General features: G+C 34.3%; 2 protein-coding genes and 1 pseudogene across 2 annotated transcripts; 1 reads left to right on the forward strand and 2 right to left on the reverse strand.

The window, feature by feature from the left end:
* Nucleotides 1-385: 385 nt before the first annotated feature.
* On the reverse strand, nt 386-17,334 carry LOC148553189 (putative F-box/LRR-repeat protein 9). The gene is made up of 2 exons (XM_088494345.1): nt 16,910-17,334; nt 386-1,270 (listed from the first exon to the last, which is right to left on the reverse strand). The coding sequence occupies exons 1-2, from the start codon at nt 17,332-17,334 to the stop codon at nt 430-432; spliced, it is 1,266 nt and encodes a 421-aa protein (XP_088350471.1). The 3' UTR covers nt 386-429.
* On the forward strand, nt 5,944-11,140 carry LOC148553190 (uncharacterized; annotated as a pseudogene).
* Nucleotides 17,335-21,719: 4,385 nt separating the features above from the next.
* On the reverse strand, nt 21,720-23,592 carry LOC107616343 (putative F-box/LRR-repeat protein 9). Its single transcript, XM_021110702.2, has 2 exons — nt 23,120-23,592; nt 21,720-22,599 (listed from the first exon to the last, which is right to left on the reverse strand). Exons 1-2 carry the CDS (start codon nt 23,590-23,592, stop codon nt 21,813-21,815), a joined length of 1,260 nt encoding a protein of 419 aa, XP_020966361.1. The 3' UTR covers nt 21,720-21,812.
* Between the last annotated feature and the right edge of the window lie 837 nt (nt 23,593-24,429).

Below are 24,429 nucleotides of genomic sequence, written 5' to 3' on the forward strand. Positions count from 1 at the left end.
ACTCGTGAAATAGATAAAACAGAACAAAGCAAAGCAAAATTCTTCAACTGAGAATGTAATTTCTTATTGGCATTAATCATAGACCAAGATATTAACCTGTCACTGCCAAAAGCAAAATTCCAAGCATAGTTGTAACACTTCTAATTAGTTAGTTTACTCAATATTAAATACAAAAATCTTTTACGACATATCTATAAATCTTTTTTGGTATAGTCATCAAAGACAAGACATGCAAGAAAATAAACAATGCGACAAAAAAATATCATATTTAATTCCTTATCAACAAATAATATCTTGTACCAAACCAACAAAACCAATAATAAACACTCAAAATAGCTAGAAAATTAAATCATCAATTGCACATCTTTTAGTTTTCAAAATTGGCCATATGATATCTCTATCCTCCCACACCTCCTCTTGTTCTTGAATTCAATCTTGATAATAATAATTGTAATTCCTCTCCAAAACACATGCTTCAGAGGTCAATCTTGCTTGCCTTTTCTCCATGTTTCTTCCCTTTGGATACAGTAGGCGTTCTTTTTTCCGGCGAGATCTTTGAAGCATTTTGAAATTTTTAGTACTCTCTCGCCTTTGCCTTCTTCTATTTTTCATAGTGACCCATATCATATCGATATCCTCCCAAACCTCCTCGTCTTCATATTTTACTACTAATTCAAGTTTGGCTATTTTTTCATCTTGAAACCTGTGCCATTGCTCTACTAAATAGTTGAAATCCGAATTCTTGAGTGCCTTTTCACAAGGTAGTAAAGAACAAAACTCATAGTCAATTGTTGATGCACTTAAAATTGGAAGTCTAAAATCCTTGATTCTTCCTTGCAACATTTCTATTATTATTTTTCTTTTCAAATCAAGGTTGATACAGTGACGTAAATCTAGAGATTTCAGATGTGGACAACCGTTAAGAATAGCATGCAAACCATCATAATCCAAATTGCTTTCAACAAGTTGGAGATGGCGTAATTGTGGCATGCTTCGTGCAATAGCATATGCATATTCATTACCGGCGAGGAGGTGACAAGAAGAAATGTCATCATAACAATACTGTCGGTGGTGGCTGAATTTGAAGGTTTTTAGAAGAGGGCAAGCTTGACCAAAAGATTCTAAAGAAATCGGGAGAATACAGTGGCAATTGGTAATTTCAAGCTCCTCAAGCAAAGGAAACTTCTTAGCCGAGTCACACAACACTCTTTTTGATATGCGTGCGTAGTCGCACTTGTAAAGTCGTAAACGCCGAAGACGACTTCCACAACTGTATATAAAATCACCAATACAATCATAACATTATTATCAAAAGGAATTTTATCATGCATTGTTAAATAGGGATATTTTTGGATCTAATCTCCATATCCGCGGTATTTATTCGAATTCAATCCGTAAGTTTATTGGATCGGATTCGATCACACTTATAGAATCGAATTATAAATTTTATGTAGGTATTCACATATTCCGGATTAGTTAAAAAAAAATTTTCTTTTGTTTTATTTCAACTAATAATTATCATATATATTATATTATTTTAATATTATTATTTAAGAAAATTATGTTTAATATTTTTTAAAAATAAATATATTTAAAAAGTAGAAAAAAATTTATTAATATTTTTTAATAAAAATAAGATTTTAAAAATATTTTTATGTTTTGCGAATATATCCGATATCCAATCCAATCAAATCAGCAAATGTGCGGATGGGATCGGATCCAAAATAAAAAATTGCGGATATTAGATCTGATCCGATAATTTTAGTGCAGATCAAATCGAAATTTTGGTCATATCTGATCCGATCCGCCTATGTTACACTTGTGGTACATAGCCGGTCCCAAACCCGGATAAAGGAGGAGGGTTGTGTTAGGTCTTCGGCAACCAACATAAAAATATAGCCGAACCCCCATGACATGAATCAAAGACATTATTGCACTAAAGCTAGGTCGTTGCCCGGAAGCAACGCGCCGTATGGCTCGAGTACGGTGTCAAAGCAAGAGCCGCTGCATCGGTGCTCGGATGTAGTGTTAAATGAGCAAGGGTTCTCGCGTTTTCGTGAACGGACAAGGGTAAATAAGCTAGTTCACAAAGTAAAAGGTAAAGGTCGAAGCGACAGAAGATTGAGATTTGGGACATGGAACACAGGCACTCTAACAGGAAAGTCCATGGGGTGGTGGACACCATGACAAGGAGGAAGATTAACATTATGTGCCTACAAGAAATGAAATGGGTTGGTGCAAAGGCTAGGGAGTTGGATACTTCTGGTTTCAAACTTTGGTATACAGGAAAGGTGAAGAATAGGAATGGGGTTGGAATAATTGTGGATAAGCAGTGGAAGAAGGACGTAGTGGATGTCAAGAGGGTGGGAGATCGGATCATCTCTATCAAACTTGTGGTGGAAGGAGGTGCTTTCCATGTGATTAGCGCCTATGCACCACAAGTGGGTTCAGACGACAACACAAGATAAGGTTTTGGGAGGACCTAGAGAGTTTGGTTCAAGGCATACCTTTGGGAGATAAGATTTTCTTAGGAGGAGATTTAAATGGCCATGTTGGGAGAGAAGTGACTGGATATGGGAGTATTCACGGAGGCCATGGTTTTGGGGTGATCAATGTCGAGGGTAAAACTATTTTGGACTTTTCTTCAACCTTTGATCTTCTCATCGCAAATACATGTTTTAAAAAGAGAGACGAACATCTTATAACCTATAAGAGTAGCATGACAAGCTCTCAAATCGACTTCTTCTTGTTGAGGAGAGTCGACCGAAAATTTTGTATTAACTGTAAAATTATCCCGGGAGAGAGTTTGACAACACAACATAGGGTGCTCGTCATGGATTTTTGCGTTGAGCAAAAGTTGAGAAAAAGACATCATACAAAGAACCCAAGGACGAGGTGGTGGCAGATGAAAGGTGAGGAACAAAGAAGCTTCCTAAGACTGGTAGGAGAAGAGGCAAAGTGGGATGGGAATGGAAGTGCGGAAGAGATGTGAAGGGAGATGGCAGAAGTTATTAGAAGAACAACAAAAGAAAATTTTGGTGAATCTAAAGGAATAGGACCAAGAGACAAGGAGTCCTGGTGGTGGAATGCGAGTATACAAGAAAAGATAAAGATAAAAAGGGAATGCTTTAAAGAGTGGTCTTTATGCCGCAATGCAGATAACTGGGAAAAATATAGGGCAGCTAAGAAAGAGACAAAAGTGGCTGTAAGTGAAGCAAAAACAAGAGCATATGAGGGTCTCTACCAGTCTTTGGGCACAAAAGAAGGAGAAAAAGGTATATATAGAATCGCAAAGAGCCGGGAAAGAAGAACGAGAGATTTGGATCAGGTTAAGTGCATAAAGGATAAGGATGGAGAGGTATTGGCTCAAGAGGAGAAGATTAATGAAAGGTGGAAGAGCTACTTCTACGAGTTATTTAATGAGGGACAGAAGACTCTTCCGAGCCTTGGTCGATTATGCACAAGGGAAGAAGATCAAAACTTTGACTACTATCAAAGGTTTCGAGACTTCGAGGTAAAAGAGGCTCTAAAGCAGATGAAAAATGGCAGGGCAGTAGGACCTGATAATATCCCGATTGAGGTTTGGAAGGGTCTTGGAGAAAAAGGCATCAACTGGTTAACCAAGCTTTTTAATGAGATTTTAAGGTCAAAGAAGATTCATGATGAGTGGAGAAAGAGCACATTGGTACCTATCTACAAGAATAAGGGGGATATACAAAGTTGCGGAAACTATAGAGGGATTAAGCTTATGAGTCATACTATGAAGTTATGGGAAAGAGTGATAGAACGGAGGTTGAGAAAAGTGACACAAGTAACAGAGAACCAATTTGGATTTATGCCAGGAAGATCTACCACTGAAGCGATAAACCTATTAAGAAGGATGATGGAGAGGTATCGTAGTAATAAAAGGGATCTACATATGGTGTTTATTGATTTGAAAAAAGTGTATGATAGGGTACCAAGGGAGGTCTTATGGAAGGTTTTAGAAAAGAGGAGAGTAAGGATCGCATATATTCGGGCAATTAAAGACATGTATGATGGGGCCACAACTAGTGTGAAGACTCAAGGTGGTGTGACGAAGAAATTCCCTATTGGTATATGATTACACCAGGGATCATCCTTAAGTCTATACCTTTTCACATTAGTCTTGGAAGTACTCACAGAGCACATCCAAGAGCCTCTGCCATGGTGCATACTTTTTGCCGATGATATCGTCCTTATGGGAGAGTCAAGGGAAGACCTAAATAAGAAGTTGGAGTTATGGAGAGAAGCTTTAGAAGTATATGGTCTGCGCATAAGCCGTAGCAAGATGGAATATATGGAATGTAAGTTCAGTCTGAGAAGGGAAAACCCCAATATAGAGGTGAAGATTGGAGAAAACATCCTAAGAAAAGTTAAAAGTTTTAAGTATCTTGGGTGCATCATACAGGATAATGGAGAGATTGAACAGGATGTAAATCATAGGATCCAAGCAGGTTGGTCAAAATGGCGGAGTGCATCTGGTTTTATATGCGACAAAAAAGTGCCTTTAAAACTTAAAGGTAAATTCTATCGCACCACTATAAGACCGGCTATGCTGTATGGTACGGAGTGTTGGGCGGCTAAAGGGGAGCACGAACATAAGCTGAGTATGGCAGAGATGAAAATGTTGAGATGGATGAGTGGTCATACGCGATTGGATAAAATAAGGAATGAAGATATAAGGGAGAGAGTTGGAGTAGCACCCATTGTGGAAAAGATGGTTGAATCGCGTCTCAGGTGGTTTAGACATGTGAGAAGAAGACCGATAGAACATCCAGTCAGGAGGGTGGATGAGATGGAAGATGGACAAAGGGCGAAAGGCAGAGGAAGACCTAAGAAGACCATCCATGAGGTGGTCAAACGAGATCTACATGTAAACGGTCTCTCTGTAGACATGATACATGACAGAACACAATGGCGTCGTTTGATTCATGTAGCCGACCCCACTTAGTGGGACAAGGCTTTGTTGTTGTTGTATCTGATCCGATTCGCGTTCATCCCTTGTTGTATGATTAATAAAATTTATTATTTTTTATCAATATTTAGATAATATTTTAAATTTAAAATTTTAGTAGTATAAAATTAAAATATTGACTCTCTAATATAGTGTTTTTACTAAACATATAATTGATAGGAATTAAAATTCGAGGAGTGCTAGGAATCAACAAATTTTGTAATTTGTAGCCATCATTAATATTTGTAATGGTATGAAATTACATCTAATGGTATAAAATTGTTCACTTTTTTCTTGCTGATAAAATGTTGGTCAAATTTTAATAAAACTGCTGACAGCCTTAGACTTTCTCTTAAAATTAATTGATAAAAACAGAAATAAAATAAATAAATTTGACTTTTATAAGTATAAGAAAAATATACAGAAAAATTTTTACAAATATTCTTTTTCTATTATTAGAACTGTCTTTTGAAATATAGTTTACTTAAAATTGTAAACCTATATTTGAAAAAAAAACTTTTAATAAATACAAATAATAATATTATATTTAATAAAATAATTTTTATAATTAAGATTTTTTTTATTATATCAGACTTTTTAATTTTAATAAGAGTATATACCCATTTTGGTTCTCAAAGAATTTTGGACCAGACACTTTAGTCTTCAACTAAAATTAATTATTCGAATGGTCCCTAACAATTAATTCCGTTAGTCACTTAGGTCCTTGGCTCCGTCAACTCTAACAGAAGACAAAATGGTCCCTGACAACTCTAACAAGGAACAAAATGATCACTGACAACTCTAACAAGAGACGAAATGATCCCTTACCCCTTTATTCGAAAAGGACGCTATTCTTCTCCAATTTTTATCATATCTCACATAACCCTAACATTCATACTCTCCTTCTTCACCTTCACAGTTTTTTGTTCCATCTTTTCCTTCCTTTTCTTTACCTCCAAGATTAAGCCATGGTGTAATTGCCACACGTGTCTCACATACCTCAACATTTTATGGACCACACACTTCCTAAAACTCTATAACTGGTACATCCACCTCCTCTGTGATGAGCGGATAATTTATACACTTTTTGGCATTGTTTTTAGGTAGTTTCTAGTAGGATCTAGCTACTTTTAGGGATGTTTTCATTAGTTTTTATGCAAAATTCATATTTCTGGACTTTACTATATGTTTGTGTATTTTTCTGTGATTTCAGGTATTTTCTGGCTGAAATTGAGGGACCTGAGCAAAAATCTGATTCAGGCTGACAAAGGACTGTTAATGTTGTTGGATTCTGACCTCCCTGTACTCGAAATGGATTTTCTAGAGTTATAGAACTCCAAATGGCGCACTCTCAACTGTCTAGTATAAATAGGACATTTTACTATTGTATTAGACATCTTGGTATCTATCTTTGGACGTTTAGTTCTTAGACTTTGGAGGCTGGCCATTCGGCTATGCCTGAACCTTGATCACTTATGTATTTTCAACGGTGGAGTTTCTAGACACCATAGATTAAGGTGTGGAGCTCTGCTGTACCTCGAGAATTAATGCAATTACTATTGTTCTTCTATTCGATTCAAGCTTATTCTTATTCTAAGATATTCGCTGCACTTCAACCTGATGGATGTGATTATCCGTGACACTCATCATCATCCATCCTTATGAACGCGTGCTTGACAACCACTTCCGTTTTACCTTAGACCGAGCGTGTATCTCTTGGATTCCTTAATCAGAATCTTCGTGGTATAAGCTAGAACCCTTTGGCGGCCATTCTTGAGAATCCGGAAAGTCTAAACCTTGTCTGTGGTATTCCGAGTAGGATTTAGGGATTGAATGACTGTGACGAGCTTCAAACTCGCGATTGTTGGGCGTAATGACAGACGCAAAAGAATCAATGGATTCTATTCCGACATGATCGAGAACCGACAGATGATTAGTCGTGCTGTGATAGAGCATTTGGACCATTTTCACTGAGAGGATGGGAAGTAGCCATTGACAATGGTGATGCCCTACATACAGCTTGCCATAGAAAGGAGTAAGAATGATTGGACGAAGACAGTAGGAAAGCAGAGATTCAGAAGGGACAAAGGATCTCCATACACTTACTGAAATTTCCACCAAGGATTTACATAAGTATCTCTTTCATCTATTTTATGCTTTATTTATTATTATTTTCGATAACCATTATAACCATTTGAATCCGCTTAACTGAGATTTACAAGATGACCATAGCTTGCTTCATACCAACAATCTCCGTGGGATCGACCCTTACTCACGTAAGGTATTACTTGGACGATCTAGTGCATTTGCTGGTTAGTTGTGCGGAGTTGTGACAAAGTGTGATTCACGTTTGAGAGCACCAAGTTTTTGGCGCCGTTGTCGGGGATTGTTTGAGTTTGGACAACTGACGGTTCATCTTGTTTCTCAGATTAGGTAATTTTCTTTTCAAAAAGTTTTCAAAATTCTTTCAAGATTTTTTTTCTTTGTTTTCGTTTTTCCAAAAAGTAATTTTCGAAAAATCCAAAAAAATTATAAAATCTTAAAATAAAAAATATTTTGTGTTTCTTGTTTGAATCTTGAGTCAATTTTTAAGTTTGGTGTCAATTGCATATTTTTAAAATTCATGCATGGTGTTCTTCATGATCTTCAAGTTGTTCTTGATAAGTCTTCTTGTTTGATCTTTATATTTTCTTTTTTTGTGTCTTTTGTTATTTTTTCATATGCATTTTTGCATTCATAGTGTCTAAACATGAAAAATTTCTAAGTTTGGTGTCTTGCATGTTTTTCTTTTCTTGAAAATTTTTCAAAAATAAGTCTTAATATTCATCTTGATCTTCAAAGTGTTCTTGGTGTTCATCTTGATATTCATAGTGTTCTTGCATGTTTTCTTTGTTTTGATCTTAATTCTTCATGTTGTGAGTCATATTTGTGTTTTTCTCTCTCATCATTAAAAATTCAAAAAAAAAAAATCTTTTCCTTATTTCTCTCATAAATTTCGAAATCTTTGGGTTGACTTTGTTAAAAATTTTTAAAATAAGTTGTTTATTGTTAGTCAAGTCAAGATTTCAATTTTAAAAATCTTATCTTTCCAAAATCTTTTTCAAAAATCAAATCTTTTTCATTTTTCTTTTATGATTTTCGAAAATTTGAAAATATTTTTCAAAATCTTTTTTTTATCTTTATTTCATGATTTTCAAAAACTTTACTAACAATTAATGTGATTGATTCAAAAATTTGAAGTTTGTTACTTTCTTGTTAAGAAAGGTTCAATCTTTAAATTCTAGAATCATATCTTTTAGTTTCTTGTTAGTCAAGTAATCAATTTTAATTTTAAAAATCAAATCTTTTTCAATCATATCTTTTTCAAAATTGATTTCAAAATCTTTTCTAACTTCTTATCTTTTCAAAATTGACTTTCAAATCTTTTTCAACTAACTAATTGACTTTTTGTTGTTTCTTATCTTTTTTCAAAATCACCTAACTACTTTTCTCTCTCTAATTCTCGAAAATCACCTCCCTCTTTTTCAAAATTCTTTTAATTAACTAATTGTTGCAAACTTTAATTTTAATTTTATTCCTTCTCTTAATTTTCGAAAATCACTTATTATTTTTCAAAAATAATTTTTGAAATTCTCTCCCTCTCATCTCTTTCTATTTATTTTATTTATTTACTAACACTTCTCTTCATCTTAAAATTCGAACCCTCTCTTCCTCTCTGTGTTCGAATTTTTCTGTTCTCCTTCTTCTATTCTTTTCTTTCTTCTACTAATATAAAGGAATATCTATACTGTGACATAGAGGATTCCTCTTTCTTTTCTGTTCTCTTCTTTTTTATATGAGCAGGAGCAAGGACAAGGACATTCTTATTGAAGCAGATCCTGAACCTAAAAGGACTCTGAAGAAGAAGCTAAAGCACAACAATCCAGAGAAAACCTTATAGAGAATCTCGAAAAAGAGAGAAATATAGCCGAACCCAATAACAATGGTGGAGGCACAAGGAGGATGCTTGGTGATTATACTACACCTACTTCCAATTTTTATGGAAGAAGCATCTCAATCCCTGCCATTGGAGCAAACAATTTTGAGCTGAAGCCTCAACTAGTTGCTCTAATGCAACAGAACTGCAAGTTTCATGGACTTCCATTAGAAGATCCCTATCAGTTTTTAACTGAGTTCTTGCAGATCTGTGAGACTGTTAAGACTAATGGAGTAGATCCTGAAGTCTACGGGCTCATGCTTTTTCCTTTTGCTGTAAGAGACAGAGCTAAAACATGGTTAGACTCACAACCTAAAGATAGCCTGGACTCTTGGGATAAGCTGGTCACGGCCTTCTTGGCTAAGTTCTTTCCTCCTCAAAAGCTGAGCAAGCTTAGAGTGGATGTTCAGACCTTCAAGCAAAAAGATGGTGAATCCCTCTATGAAGCTTGGGAAAGATACAAACAGTTGACCGAAAAGTGTCCTGCTGACATGCTTTCAGAGTGGACCATTTTGGATATATTCTATTATGGTCTATCTGAGTTCTCTAAGATGTCACTGGACCATTCTGTAGGTGGATCCATTCACCTAAAGAAAATGCCTATAGAAGCTCAAGAACTCATTGACATGGTTGCAAATAACCAATTCATGTACACCTCTGAGAAGAATCCTGTGAGTAATGGGACGCCTCAGAAGAGGGGAGTTCTTGAAATTGATGCTCTAAATGCCATATTGGCTCAGAACAAAATGTTGACTTAGCAAGTCAACATGATTTCTCAGAGTCTGAATGGATGGCAAAATGCATCCAACAGTACTAAAGAGGCATCTTCTGAAGAAGAAGCTTATGATCCTGAGAACCCTGCAATGGCAGGGGTTAATTACATGGGTGAACCCTATGGGAACACCTATAACTCCTCATGGAGAAATCATCCAAATTTCTCATGGAAGGATCAACAAAAGCCTCAACAAGGCTTTAATAATGGTGAAAGAAACAGGCTTAGCAATAGCAAGCCTTTTCCATCATCTTCTTAGCAACAGATAGAGAATTCTGAGCAGAACCCCTCTAGCTTAGTAAACATAGTCTCTGATTTATCTAAGGCCACTTTAAGTTTCATGAGTGAAACAAGGTACTCCATCAGAAATTTGGAGGCACAAGTGGGCCAGCTGAGTAAGAAAATCACTGAAACTCCTCCTAGTACTCTTCCAAGCAATACAGAAGAGAATCCAAAAAGAGAGTGCAAGGCCATTGATATTGTCAATATGGCCGAATGCACAAAGGAGGAGAAGGACGTGAATCCCAGTGAGGAAGACCTCCTGAGACGTCCTTTGAACAAAAAGGAGTTCCAAATTGAGGAACCTAAGGAATCTGAGACTCACCTAGAGACCATAGAGATTCCATTGAACCTCCTTTTACCATTCATGAGCTCTGAGAACTATTCTTCTTCTGAAGAGGATGAAGGTGTAACTGAAGAGCAAGTTGCTCAATATCTAGGAGCCATCATGAAGCTGAATGCCAAGTTATTTAGTAATGAGACTTGGAAAAGTGAACATCCCTTGCTCATTAGTGAACTAGATACATGGGTTCAGCAAACTCTACCTCAAAAGAAACAAGATCCTGGTAAATTCTTAATATCCTGTACTATAGGCACCATGACCTTTGAGAAGGCTCTATGTGACCTGAGGTCAGGTATAAATCTTATGCCACTCTCTGTAATGGAGAAGTTGGGGATCTTTGAGGTACAGGCCGCCACATTCTCATTAGAGATGGCAGACAAGTCAATAAGACAAGCTTATGGATTGGTAGAGGACGTGTTAGTGAAGGTTAAAGGCCTTTACATCCCTGCTGATTTCATAATCTTAGACACTGAGAAGGATGAGAATGAATCCATTATTCTTGGAAGACCCTTCCTAGCCACAGCAGGAGTTGTGATTGATGTTGACAGAGGAGAGTTAGTTCTTCAATTGAATGGGGACTACCTTGTGTTTAAAGCTCAATGATCTTCCTCTGCAACCATGGAGAGGAAGCATGAAAAGCTTCTCTCAATACAGAGTTAAACAAAGTCCCCACAATTGAACTCTAAGTTTGGTGTTGGGAGGCCACAACCAAACTTTAAGTTTGGTGTTGAACCCCCACATTCAAACTCTAAGTTTGGTGTTGGGAGGTCCCAACAATGCTATGATGATATGTGAGCTTCATGAGAGCTCACTGTCAAGCTATTGACATTAAAGAAGCGCTTATTGGGAGGCAACCCAATTTTTATTTATCTATATTTCTATTGTTCTTTTATGTTTTATTAGGTTTATGATCATGTGAAGTCACAAAACAATTGCTAAAATTAAAAACAGAATAAAAAACAGTAGAAGAAACAGCACACCCTGGAGGAAGAGCTTACTGGCGTTTAAACGCCAGTAAGGAGCATCTGGCTGGCGTTCAACGCCAGAAACAAGCAGCAGTCTGGCGTTTAAACGCCAGGATTGCACCCTGAGGAAAGCTGGCGTTTAACGCCAGCAACAAGCATCAGGCTGGCATTAAACGCCAGAAACATGCTACATTTGGGCGTTTAATGCCAGAAACAAGCTTCAGTCTGGCGTTAAACGCCAGGATTGCATGCAGAGGGCGTTTTACATGCCTAATTGGTGCAGGGAAGATAAATCCTTGACATCTCAGGATCTGTGGACCCCACAGGATTCCCACCTACCTTCTCCCTCTCTCTCACACCTTTTCATAACACTCTTTCCCAAACATAATTCACCAATCACCTCAATCACTCTTCCCCATCACCTATTCACCACTCACATCCATCTACTCTTCCTCATAAACCCCACCTACCTTCAAATTCAAAATCTCTTTCCCACTCAATCCCACCCTACATGACCGAACCATAAACCTCCCTCCATCTCCTCCATTTTCTTCCTCTTCTTCTCATATTCTTTCTTCTTTTGCTCAAGGATGAGCAATATTTTAAGTTTGGTGTGGTAAAAGCATAGCTTTTTTGTTTTTCCATAACCATTTATGGCACCTAAGGCCGGAAAAACCTATAAAAAGAGAAAAGGGAAGACAATTGCTTCCACCTCCGAGTCATAGGAGATGGAGAGATTCATCTCAAGGGTCCAAAGCTCAGTAGTAGAGCATTTGACTGCACATCAAGAGAGCACACTCATGGACCTCAACAAGAGCATGAGGAATTCCCTCATCAAGAAATCCCTGAGATACCTCAGGGGATACATTTTCCTCCACACAATTATTGGGAGCAACTAAGGATAGGAGCACCAAAATCACTAGGGATCAAGCAACAAAGGCAAGGAAGAGACATAGAGGAGCTCAAGAACACCATTGGTCCTTCAAGAAGAAGGCGCCACCATCACTAAGGTGGACTCATTCCTTAACCCCTTGTTCTTATCTCTCTGTTTTTCGGTTTATGAACTTCATGTTTGTCTATGTTTGTGCCTTTACTACATGATCATTAGTATTTAGTAATTGTCTTAAGGCTATGAATAATTCTATGAATCCTTCACCTTTCTTAAATGAAACATGTTTTTAATACAAAAGAACAAGAAGTACATGAGTTTCGAATTCATCCTTGAAATTAGTTTAATTATATTGATGTGGTGACAATACTTTTTGTTTTCTGAATGAATGCTTGAACAGTGCATTTTTTTATCTTGTTGTTTATGAATGTTAAAATTGTTGGCTCTTGAAAGAATGATGAACAAGAGATGTTATTGATGATCTGAAAAATCATAAAATTGATTCTTGAAGCAAGAAAAAGCAATGAATAACAAAAGCTTGCGAAAAAAAAGTGGCGAAAAAAATATAAAAGAAAAAGAAAAAGCAAGCAGAAAAAGCCAATAGCCCTTAAAACCAAAAGGCAAGGGTAAAAAGGATCCAAGGCTTTGAGCATCAATGGATAGGAGGGCCCAAGGAAATAAATTCCAGGCCTAAGCGGCTAAAATCAAGTTGTCCCTAACCATGTGCTTGTGGCATGCAGGTCCAAGTGAAAAGCTTGAGACTGAGTGGTTAAAGTCGTGATTCAAAGCAAAAAGAGTGTGCTTAAGAGCTCTGAACACCTCTAATTGGGGACTTTAGCAAAGCTGAGTCACAATCTGAAAAGGTTCACCCAGTCATGTGTCTGTGGCATTTATGTATCCGGTGGTAATACTGGAAAACAAAGTGCTTAGGGCCACGGCCAAGACTCATAAAAGTAGCTGTGTTCAAGAATCAACATACTTAACTAGGAGAATTAATAACACTATCTGAATTCTGGGTTCCTATAGATGCCAATCATTCTAAACTTCAAAGGATAAAGTGAGATGCCAAAACTGTTCAGAAGCAAAAAGCTACAAGTCCCGCTCATCTAGTTAGAACTAATATTCATTGATGTTTTGAGATTTATAGTATATTCTCTTTTTTTTATTCTAATTGATTTTCAGTTGCTTGGGGACAAGCAACAATTTAAGTTTGGTGTTGTGATGAGCGGATAATTTATACGCTTTTTGGCATTGTTTTTAGGTAGTTTCTAGTAGGATCTAGCTACTTTTAGGGATGTTTTCATTAGTTTTTATGAAAAATTCACATTTCTGGACTTTACTATATGTTTGTGTATTTTTCTGTGATTTCAGGTATTTTCTGGCTAAAATTGAGGGACCTGAGCAAAAATCTGATTCAAGCTGACAAAGGACTGCTAATGTTGTTGGATTCTGACCTCCCTGCACTCAAAATGGATTTTCTGGAGCTACATAACTCCAAATGGTGCGCTCTCACCTGCGTTGGAAAGTGGACATTTAGGGCTTTCCAGCAATATATAATGGTACGTACTTTGTTCGAGCTTAAACGACGCAAACTAGCGTTCAATGCCAGTTCCATGTTGCATTCTGGAGTAAAACGCCAGAAACACGTCACAAACCAGAGTTAAACGCCAAAAACACGTTACAACTTGGTGTTTAACTCCAAAAGAAGCCTCTGCACGTGTAAAGCTCAAGTTCAGCCCAAGCACACACCAAAGTGGGTCCCGGAAGTGGATTTCTGCATTTAGACTTATTTCTGTAAACCCTAGTAACTAGTCTAGTATAAATAGGACAATTTACTATTGTATTAGACATCTTGGTATCTATCTTTGGACGTTTAGTTCTTAGACTTTGGGGGCTGGCCATTCGGCCATGCCTGAACCTTGATCACTTATGTATTTTCAACGGTGGAGTTTCTACACACCATAGATTAAGGTGTGGAGCTCTGCTGTACCTCGAGAATTAATGCAATTACTATTATTCTTTTATTCGATTCAAGCTTATTCTTATTCTAAGATATTTGCTGCACTTCAACCTGATGGATGTGATGATCCGTGACACTCATCATCATCCATCCTTATGAACGCGTGCTTGACAACCACTTCCATTTTACCTTAAACCGAGTGTGTATCTCTTGGATTCCTTAATCAGAATCTTCGTGGTATAAGCTAGAACCTTTTGGCGGCCATTCTTGAGAATCCGGAGAGTCTAAACCTTGTCTGTGGTATTTCAAGTAGGATTCAGGGATTGAATGACTGTGACGAGCTTCAAACTTGCGATTGTTGGGCATAGTGACAGACGGAAAAGAATCAATGGATTCTATTCCGACATGATCGAAAACCGACAGATGATTAGCCGTGCTGTGACAGAGCATTTGGACCATTTTCACTGAGAGGGTAGGAAGTAGCCATTGACAATGGTGATGCCCTACATACAGCTTGCCATAGAAAGGAGTAAAAATAATTGGAGGAAGACAGTAGCAAAGTAGAGATTCAGAAAGGACAAAAGATCTCCATACACTTATCTGAAATTTCCACCAAGGATTTACATAAGTATCTCTTTCATCTATTTTATGCTTTATTTATTATTATTTTCGATAACCATTATAACCAGTTGAATCCGCCTAACTGAGATTTACAAGATGACCATAGCTTGCTTCATACCAACAATCTTCGTGGGATCGACCCTTACTCACGTAAGGTATTACTTGGACGACCCAGTGCACTTGCTGGTTAGTTGTGTGGAGTTGTGACAAAGTGTGATTCACATTTGAGAGCTCCAAGTCTATTGGCGCCATTGTTGATGATCACAATTTACGCGCACCACTCTGCACTTCACCCACCAGAAGCATCTACTTCCACGTCGTCGATAACATCATCTCAAACCCCGACAACGTCCATGACATCCTCAAGACCAAGTTCCACAACTATCCCAAGGGCACGCCTTTCTCCACTCTCTGGCAAGCAATATAGATTGTTGGACATTAGGACATCATGAGAAGATTATCCTTAGACATCATATACAAATTCTCATTTGAAATAGACATTGAGTGCTTCATTCCTTCTTTCCCGAAGTCCAAGTTGGCAGACAGTTTCGACCTCGCATCCAAGCTATCGGTACAATGAGCAATGTCACCGTTACCGCTCATATGAAAACTGAAGTGATTACTGAACATTGGTTCGGAGAAGAAGCTGAAGGAAGTGATCGAAATGGTGGACAATGTGGTCATAGAGTTGATAGGGCAGAGGAGGAGGGAGATGGCAACGACGACGACGGGTCTTGACAAAACAGACTTGCTGTATAGATTCATGGGATCCATCGAAGACGACAAGTAGTTGAGAGACATTGTCATTAGTTTTCTGAGTATGAATTGGTTGAGAACAAGTTGAGGATTTTTTTTCCTGTGAACATTGAAGTTGTAGAGTGTGCATTGTGTAGCTTGAAGTTACAGTGTTAGACTATTAGTGTTATGCGAGATATGATGGAAATTGGGAGAGAACAGTGTCATTTTCGAACAGAGGAGATGAGGGACTATTTTGTCCCATGTTAAAGTTGTCAGGGACTATTTTGTCCTCCGTTAGAGTTGACGTTGTAAAGGACCTAAGTGACTGACGAAATTTATTGTTAGGGACCAATCGAGTAATTAATTTTAGTTGGGGACTAAAGTGTCTGGTCTGAAATTCTTTGAGGACCAAAATGGGTATATACTCTTTTAATAAATATAATTAACTTTAAAAAATAATTTTTTAAGTATTTTTAAGAACATCTTAACTTTAAAAGCTGTAACTATAAACATATAATTTTTTATTTACCGAATATAACACAAATAAAGTGCTAATAATATCTTGATAACTCTCTAATAATTAGAATTATATTTTCATATCTTTTATGATAGTTTATGATTTTATTTTATTAAAATTTAACAAAAAAATGTCTAGTTTAGATTATTGTTAACTAATATTATTAGACAAATAAAGAGTGATATTTGTATAAATTTTAGATTATGATAAAGGTAAAATCAATCAAAGAGACACAAGCATGCATAAAATCAAATGACAACTCGTAAATAATGCAACTTATTTGGACTAGAAAAGAAAAACAAAATGCAGAAAAGTAACAAAAGCACATGATTTCTATCAAATTAAAACTGCAGTGTCATGAAAGTTAAGAAAATCAAATTGCCAAATGAGAATTACATTAAAATTTTATGAAAATTCAAAGATTTTCAACTGCCACGCACAATCACATTTTCTTCAAATATACATGTATATGTTGAGTTGAAAATACTACATTTTTTCCTCTATAAAAAGAAAACTCACTCAAAATTTAAGACATAGAGTTTTTAGTGAAAAATACACTCATAAACGAAAATACATTATAGAAAAAAGATAGTTATTAGAGAAAATTAGAGTTTATAATCAACAATCCAACTTCACTTTTCAATAATATACAAATTTTTTTATTACTTGAACTTAGTAGTGCACTTATTAAAAGGTGTGGGCGTCTATCTCACTACATGCTTTTCTAAAATTGTTTACCAAACCAAGCATAAATATAACTATAATTTGATTTCACTTCCAATAAATTATGAGAATTTTTTTTTGAGAATCCTTAATCTACAATTTTCCACAATAGAATATATATGTATATGTATGTATGTATAGATGCACTTACGAATTAGCGATGTGGTTGAGGAGATCTTTGGTAGCAAAATAGTCAATACTTATGTCCACCAAGAGACCGCAGCTGCGTTCGATGGTACGGCGGCACAGCGAACTCAATTGGTAGTCCATGAATTTGGGAACCCCGACGACGCGCATGTTGATCACGCGCCACGTGTACGGATCCTTGCAGATGGTTCGCCAGAGCATACACACTCGCTGGGCAGTGGTGAGAACCTCTATGGCTCCCAGTTTCTCGAAGATGATAAGAATGAGTTCCACCGGAAGATGGAGCCAGTTCCTACTACTCCTCTCTTCTTGGCGTTCTTGGTGGGGGCGGCGCAATAATGGATTCGTATACCAAATGAATGATGGAGGTGTAAACAAGCGGCGTTGGAATTCCGCTTCTATCGCATAACTCGGACAATGAAGATGCATTTCTCTTTTTGCCGTTTCGCGAGACTCGAGAGAACAATGCTTATTTATATACACGTGTTTGCTACTTGAGGCGCAAGCTAGAAAGAACAAAAGAAGGAATAGGGTTTGAGTTGGATGAAATTTTGAGGTAAGTCATGGTACTGGTGTCATGAAAATTAGGGGTGTTTATTAGGGGTGTTTATGATCCGGCTCGATCCGAAGATCCAGCCTGGTTTCGAACTTTTTAAGAGTTAATTTGGTGTGATTTTATTAATTTAGGGTCGGGTAAAGGTCTCAAAACTAGATTTGATAGATTTGGTCATTATTTTGGGTCGAATCCGGGTCATGGTTTGGGTCATCCGAATTCGGTCTGGTGGCCCGGTCATTATTGATCATATATAATTAATATTTTGTGTTATTAGTGATGGATAGATGATGACTATTCTTACGTGGAATTTAAGTATTGTAAACCTTAATATTTTGTGTTATTAGTCATTATAAGACTATAAGTTAATATTTTATATTTAAAATGCGTAAGACTTTAGACTAATGCATAATATTATATTATTTGTATTGATTTTAATATTTAATGTTATTAGACAATATTAGTATTGATTGTGGTTATGCTTTAATTTTAGGGAAGGTTTGGTTCTTGTTATATTTTAAATTTTTTTTTCTTGAAAATAAAAAACTCAACACAATACAGTGGAGCAGTCAAACAGAAACAAAAGCCAAAATAAAGAAACGCAACAACATTAAAAAAAATCTCTTGTCATCTCCGACATTGTCATCAATAGTTAAAGGGGTCTACACCTCTCCATTTATAGTGGCTCAACATAGTCATATGAGTGATTTCTTCAACACCTTTGTTTATATTCTAAAATATCCTTCTATTCATTTCCAGTCAGATATTCCAAACGATCATACAGAAGCATCTCAATCGTTGCTCTCTATCCTTCCTCTTCCTCGGCCCCTCTGTCTAACACAGAAAATGTTCTCTCAGTGAATTTTATCATGTCAAATAATGGTTGGAGTCTTAAAAATTTGGATATTTTCACGTGCTAACTTACAAGAAGATAATATTAATGGCCCAATTTTATCTGATTTTTACTCAGCATAATCATAGCTCGAAAATATGTAAGTTTTATCGGATTTAGGGCCGAATTCGAGTCTAATAAATAGACTTAATATATATTTCGAACAAAATTTAAATCACATCAAATCTAATTTTACTCCACCTATATGATCACCCCTAATGAAAACTTTCTTAGCTAAGAGGTTATATATGTGGCCCTGAGAGTAACCATACAAAATCCTGCCATTACAATGGAGTTGCGCCTCAAGGCAGACAAAAAATTTAAAAATTAAATAAAAATAATATACAAACTATATAAAAATTAAAAATATTAAAAATATTAAAAATAAATATAATAATCATTCTCTAAAATAAATAATACAATAAAAATAAATAAATAAAATATAAATATAAAATTTATAAATAAATAAAATAATAAAAATATAATTAAAAATTAAAATATATAATCTAACTTATATAATAAATAAAATAATCTATTAAAATTACTATATAAAATACTAAAATAATAATATAAATTAAAAACTATATAAAATAATATAAAAATATAAATTTAATATTATCCTAATAAAACTTTAAAATAATTTAATTCTTAAATATTATTACTATAAATTAATCTCATTTACTCAAAATAATTATATATATATAAAAAAATATTATAAAATAATAATTAAATAAATAAATAAAAGATTGTAACTTGACCATTTAAATGTTTACCTCACAGAAATCAACTTAGATATATATTAAAAATTAGTTATAAAATAATTATTTATATAAAATATATATTAAAATATAAAATAAATATATATAAATATATAATGACTAATTTAAAATGAATGCTTTTTTTCTTCTCTAAGTTTTTTCTCTATACATTTATAGTTTTTAGGATTCGTTACTTCTCTAAGTTTTCTCTCTATACATTTATAGTTTTTAGGATTCATTATTTTTCATTGTTTTTGCATTGGGATATTGAGAAGAGTTATTGCCTCATCAAGACTTCGACATTCTAGTTCGTTCTCTTTACTTGTCTCTTACTCTTCCATGTTCCTTAATGTACTTAATTTTACTATTGGATTGTTTTAGCATTTATTAATATAAGAATTACTTCTATTTTTAATTAATCTTTTGACCATTATTTATCATGTCTTTCTTTAATTCTCTTTTTTATATTATAAATTTTACAATTACAATGAGCGAGTAGTTCTCTAACTTGATGGGGAGTTGAGTGAAAGGAACCCTTGAGTTGGAATGCTCAAGAGAAAAATTGTAATTGAGTTTATTGTTGGATTGCTCTCTAGTCACTAACACCAATTCTCCCAAGAGTGGTTTGGAACTTGTGGATAGAACAGCGTTCTAACTTGTTTAACTTTTCCTTACTTAGTAAGGGACAACTAAACTTAATAATCCTCAATTGTCAATTAATCTTGAGAGTACTCCAATAAGAATAGGACTTTCAGCTAATCAAAGGACACTTTTTAGCCAAGTCACACAACACTTTATTTGATATACGGTCGTAGCACTTGGTAAGTTGTAAATGTCCAAGACCACTTCCACAACTGTATATAAAATTATTATCAAAAGGAATGTTACTATGCGTTTTGTCACTAATAAAATTTATTATTCATTATTAATATTTAGATAATATTTTAAATTTAAAGTATTAAATTTTAGATTCTAAATTTAAAATTAAGATATTGACTAATATTAATAAAAAATATTTACTTTCTAACTTTTTTTTATTAAAAGCAATAATTGATAAGTATTAAAATTAATTAATAAGAATAGAAATAAAATAAATAAATTTGTCTTTTTATAAGTATATAACAAAAATATACGGAAAAAATTGTACAAACATTCTTTATCTATTATTAGAAGTGTTTTGAAAATGAGAAAGAACAGGAAAACAACTTTTTTTTAACAATATAAATAATAGATTAAAAAATAAAAATTAATTTTAAAAATTAAATTTTGAATTAATTAAGTTTAATCATCATTTTAAATTTTTTTATTTTTGTTGCAACCGCTCTTTCGCAATCCTGTATCACTACCGCTGCTGCTGTATCGCGACCTCAGTGTCTCATAGCTACTCTCTCATTACTTGTTTCTTATTAACTAAGTCAAACGACGTTCATTTTAATGTGTATGCGCGCGGATAGTTCTTTTCATTCTAAAGTTGATTTTTTTTATTTTTCTCATTGTTAATTTAGTAAATGTTTGCTAAATAATAATATAATATAGGAGGTGTAATAAAAATACATGATAAATTCCTGATAATATAACTATTGTAAGTAAAGTTAAAAAAAATAATAAATAATAAATAATAATATTTATTAAAAAAGATAAAATTGAAAACTTGTGTAAATATTAAGTATGAAATTCAAAATTTTCAAATATTGTGAATAAAGTTAAAACTAATGATAAATATTGAGGTTGTCAAAATTCCTAACACCTTAAAGGCAGAGGAAATAATTTAGGTGAATGCTATGGTTTTTTAACTATTAGTTTGTGTTTTATTATATATTCAATTTAAAATTGATTCATCATTGAGAATTTTTATATCAATTTCAATTACTTTACTTCTCTTTATTCAACTTGAACCGAGAATTTTTTTTAGACACCAGATTATATTACTTCAAATAAATTACCCACTAAAACTAAAGTGATGTTTGCTACCTTCTATTCTTGCCCCCTCTGCCTTTTGTTGTGTGCCACAATGCCATGATGAATGGAAGAAGAAGATTTTTGGTGAAGATTCTAAAGTTCATTTGGAATTAATTACTCAGTAATCCTACTTCTTTTTGTCAATTAATTACTCACTATATAATCACCCAAGGAGGAAAGTAAGGGAAAACATAATAGAATATTAATAGAGTCCAGAACTAAAAGTATCAGAGGTGATCCAATACAAGACATTATTAAACCAAATCCAACTCGTGAAATAGATACAACAGAACAAAGCAAAGCAAAATTCTTCAACTGAGAATGTAATTTCTTGTTGGCATTAATCATAGACCAAGATATTAACCTGTCACTGCCAAAAGCAAAATTCTAAGCATAGTTGTAACACTTCTTAGTTAGTTTACTCAATATTAAATACAAAAATCTTTTACGACATATCTATAAAACTTGTTTGGTATAGTCATCAAAGACAAGACAAGAAAATAAACAATGCGACAAAAAAATATCATATTTAATTTCTTATATCAACAAATAATATCTTGTACCAAACCAACAAAACCAATAATAAACACTCAAAATAGCTAGAAAATTAAATCATCAATTGCACATCTTATAGTTTTCAAAATTTGGCCATATGATATCTCTATCCTCCCACACTCGTCTTGTTCTTGAATTCAATCTTCAGAATAATAATTGTAATTCCTCTCCAAAACACATGCTTCTGAGGTTAATGTTTCTTTCCTTTTCTTCTCCGTGTTTCTTTCCTTTTCTGGCGTGATCTTTGAAGCGCTTTGAAATTATTACTACTCTCTCGTCTATGCCTTCTTCTCATTTTCATAGTGACCCATATCATATGGATATCCTCCCAAACCTCCTCGTCTTCATATTTTACTACTAAGCCAAGTTTGACTATGTTTTTATTCTTCATGCTAGCTTGATGAAACCGGTGCCATTCCCATGCTAAAGAGTTGAAATCCTGATTCTGGATTGCCTTTTCATAAGGTAGTAACGAACAAAACTCATAGTCAATTGTTGATGCACCTAGAATTGGAAGTCTAAAATTCATGATTCTTCCTTGCAACATTTCTATTATTATTTCTCTTTTCGTATCAAGGTTGATACAGTGACATAGATCTAGAGATTCCAGATGTGGACAACCGTTAAGAATAGCATGCAAACCATCATAATCCAACGTGCTTCCAAGAAGTTGGAGATGGCGTAACTGTGGCATGCTTCGTGCAATAGCATATGCATATGCATTATCTTCGCGGACGTAACAAGAAGAAATGCGATCATAATAAAAATGTTGGCGGTGGTGGTTGAATTTCAAGGTTTTTAGAAGAGGGCAAGCTTGACCAAAAGATTCTAAAGAAATAGGGTAAAACCACCAGTAGCAATGGGTAATATCAAGCTCCTCAAGCAAAGGAAACTTTTTAGCTAAGTCATACATCAGTCTATTTGATTCGTGTGTGAAGCACTTCTTAAGTCGTAAACGTCGAAGACGACTTCCACAACTGTATATAAAATCACCAATACAATCACACATTCACACATTATTATTAAAATGAATTTTATAATGCATTGTATATGGCTAATAAAATTTATTATTTTTTATTATTATTTAGATAAGATTTTAAATTTTAAATTTAAAAATATTAAATTAAATTTTTAAGAAAAATAACTTTTAATAAGTACAATTAATAATAATTTTTTTTTGCCAAATAGAAAAACTCTAAACCCACGAGCTCTTAATTATAAACATATAATTTTTTATTATTTGAAATTAGTAGTGCACTTATTAAAAAGTGTGGGCGTCTAGCAGCTCACTACATTATGCTTTTCTAAAATTGTTTACCAAACCAAGCATAAATATAACACTAACTAATTTGATACTAAATTAAAATATTTGTTTATCAAGTGTACGTTAGTCACTTCCAAGTTATGAGAATTTTTTGTTGAGAATCCATAATCTACAATTTTCCACAATAGAATATGTACATGTATACGTATATATGTATGTATAGATGCACTTACGAATTAGCGATGTCGTTGAGGAGATCCTCGGTAGCAAAATAGTCAATACTTATCTCCACCAAGAGACCGCAGCTGCGTTCGATGGTACGGCGGCACAGCGAACTCAATTGGTAGTCCATGAATTTGGGAAACCCCAAGACGCGCATGTTGATCACGCGCCACGTGTACGGATCCTTGCAGATGGTCCGCCAGAGCATGCACACTCGCTGGACACTGGTGAGAACCTCTATGGCTCCGAGCTTCTCGAAGATGATAAGAATGAGTTCCACCGGAAGATGGAGCCAGTTTCTACTACTCCTCTGTTCTTGGCGTTCTTGGTGGGGGCGGCGCAATAATGGATTCGTATACCGAATGAATGGTGAAGGCGATTCTGGTGCAAACAAGCGGCGTTGGAATTCCGCTTCCATCTCATAACTCGTACAATGAAGATGCATTTCTCTTTTCCGTGTATCGAGATCATAGGGCTTTTCCATTTATTATTCTTCTTTTTATTCTTTGTTTCGCGAGACTCGAGAGAACAATGCATTTTCAGGCCTCTACTTTTCTGCAGCGTCAAAATGCGGATTATTTGCAGGAGCCTAGGGATACACGTCTTTGCTACTTGATGCGCAAGATAGAACAAATCTAAATTTTTATCTTTACAGAATTACAGTAACTAGCGGCTCAACACGCAGGCGTTTTTTTATTGTTTTTTAAGAATTTATTTTTATTTTTTTATTAATATATTATTTATTTTTAAAATTAAAATTATTATAAAAATTTTTTAAAATATTAAATTATAAAAGTACATAATAAAAAAAAATATATATATATTATCAGAAAAAACATACTTCAACAAATAATGATAATAATATTATTCTGATTCAAAAAAATTATATATAAATCAAAATACATATTAGTTATTTACAAAAGATTAATTTTATTTAAATTTTATAAATATTTATATTTGTTTTCATCTTTTTTAAGTGATGGGCTAAAATATGGATCTAAATTTAAAGAGGTCTTCACTTTCTTATAAATAATAAAAAAACTGAAGAAATAAAAATACTTATTTTTTTCGTTTTTAAATATCAAATTATAAGGATAATTAATAAACAAAATAGAAGAATATAAAAATTATGTACCTGAGAAAAATTTTCGTAATTTATCATACATATTCTTATCAATAACTTTTTGAGTTTTGAAAAACTGTCAGATTTATTAACCATAAAAATAACTATATAAACGCTTCAAGATTATTCAATTAAATTGATTTCTTATTATAGGGATGAATTCAATTAATTATAGATTTGATAAAATAATTTAAAAAT

This window comes from Arachis ipaensis, chromosome B7 (assembly GCF_059453495.1).
Source record: "Arachis ipaensis isolate K30076 ecotype BB chromosome B7, ASM5945349v1, whole genome shotgun sequence".
Classification (NCBI taxonomy): domain Eukaryota; kingdom Viridiplantae; phylum Streptophyta; class Magnoliopsida; order Fabales; family Fabaceae; genus Arachis; species Arachis ipaensis.

Bases quoted from the DNA above. Each gene is read 5' to 3' on its own strand.
- LOC148553189 (XM_088494345.1), bottom strand. From the start codon at position 17,334: ATGCATCTTCATTGTCCGAGTTATGCGATAGAAGCGGAATTCCAACGC. The intron at 1,271-16,909 runs GTAAGTGCATCT...TTTTATATACAG, and splicing joins CTCAACCACATCGCTAATTC to TTGTGGAAGTCGTCTTCGGC.
- LOC107616343 (XM_021110702.2), bottom strand. From the start codon at position 23,592: ATGGAAAAGCCCTATGATCTCGATACACGGAAAAGAGAAATGCATCTT. The intron at 22,600-23,119 runs GTAAGTGCATCT...TTTTATATACAG, and splicing joins CTCAACGACATCGCTAATTC to TTGTGGAAGTCGTCTTCGAC.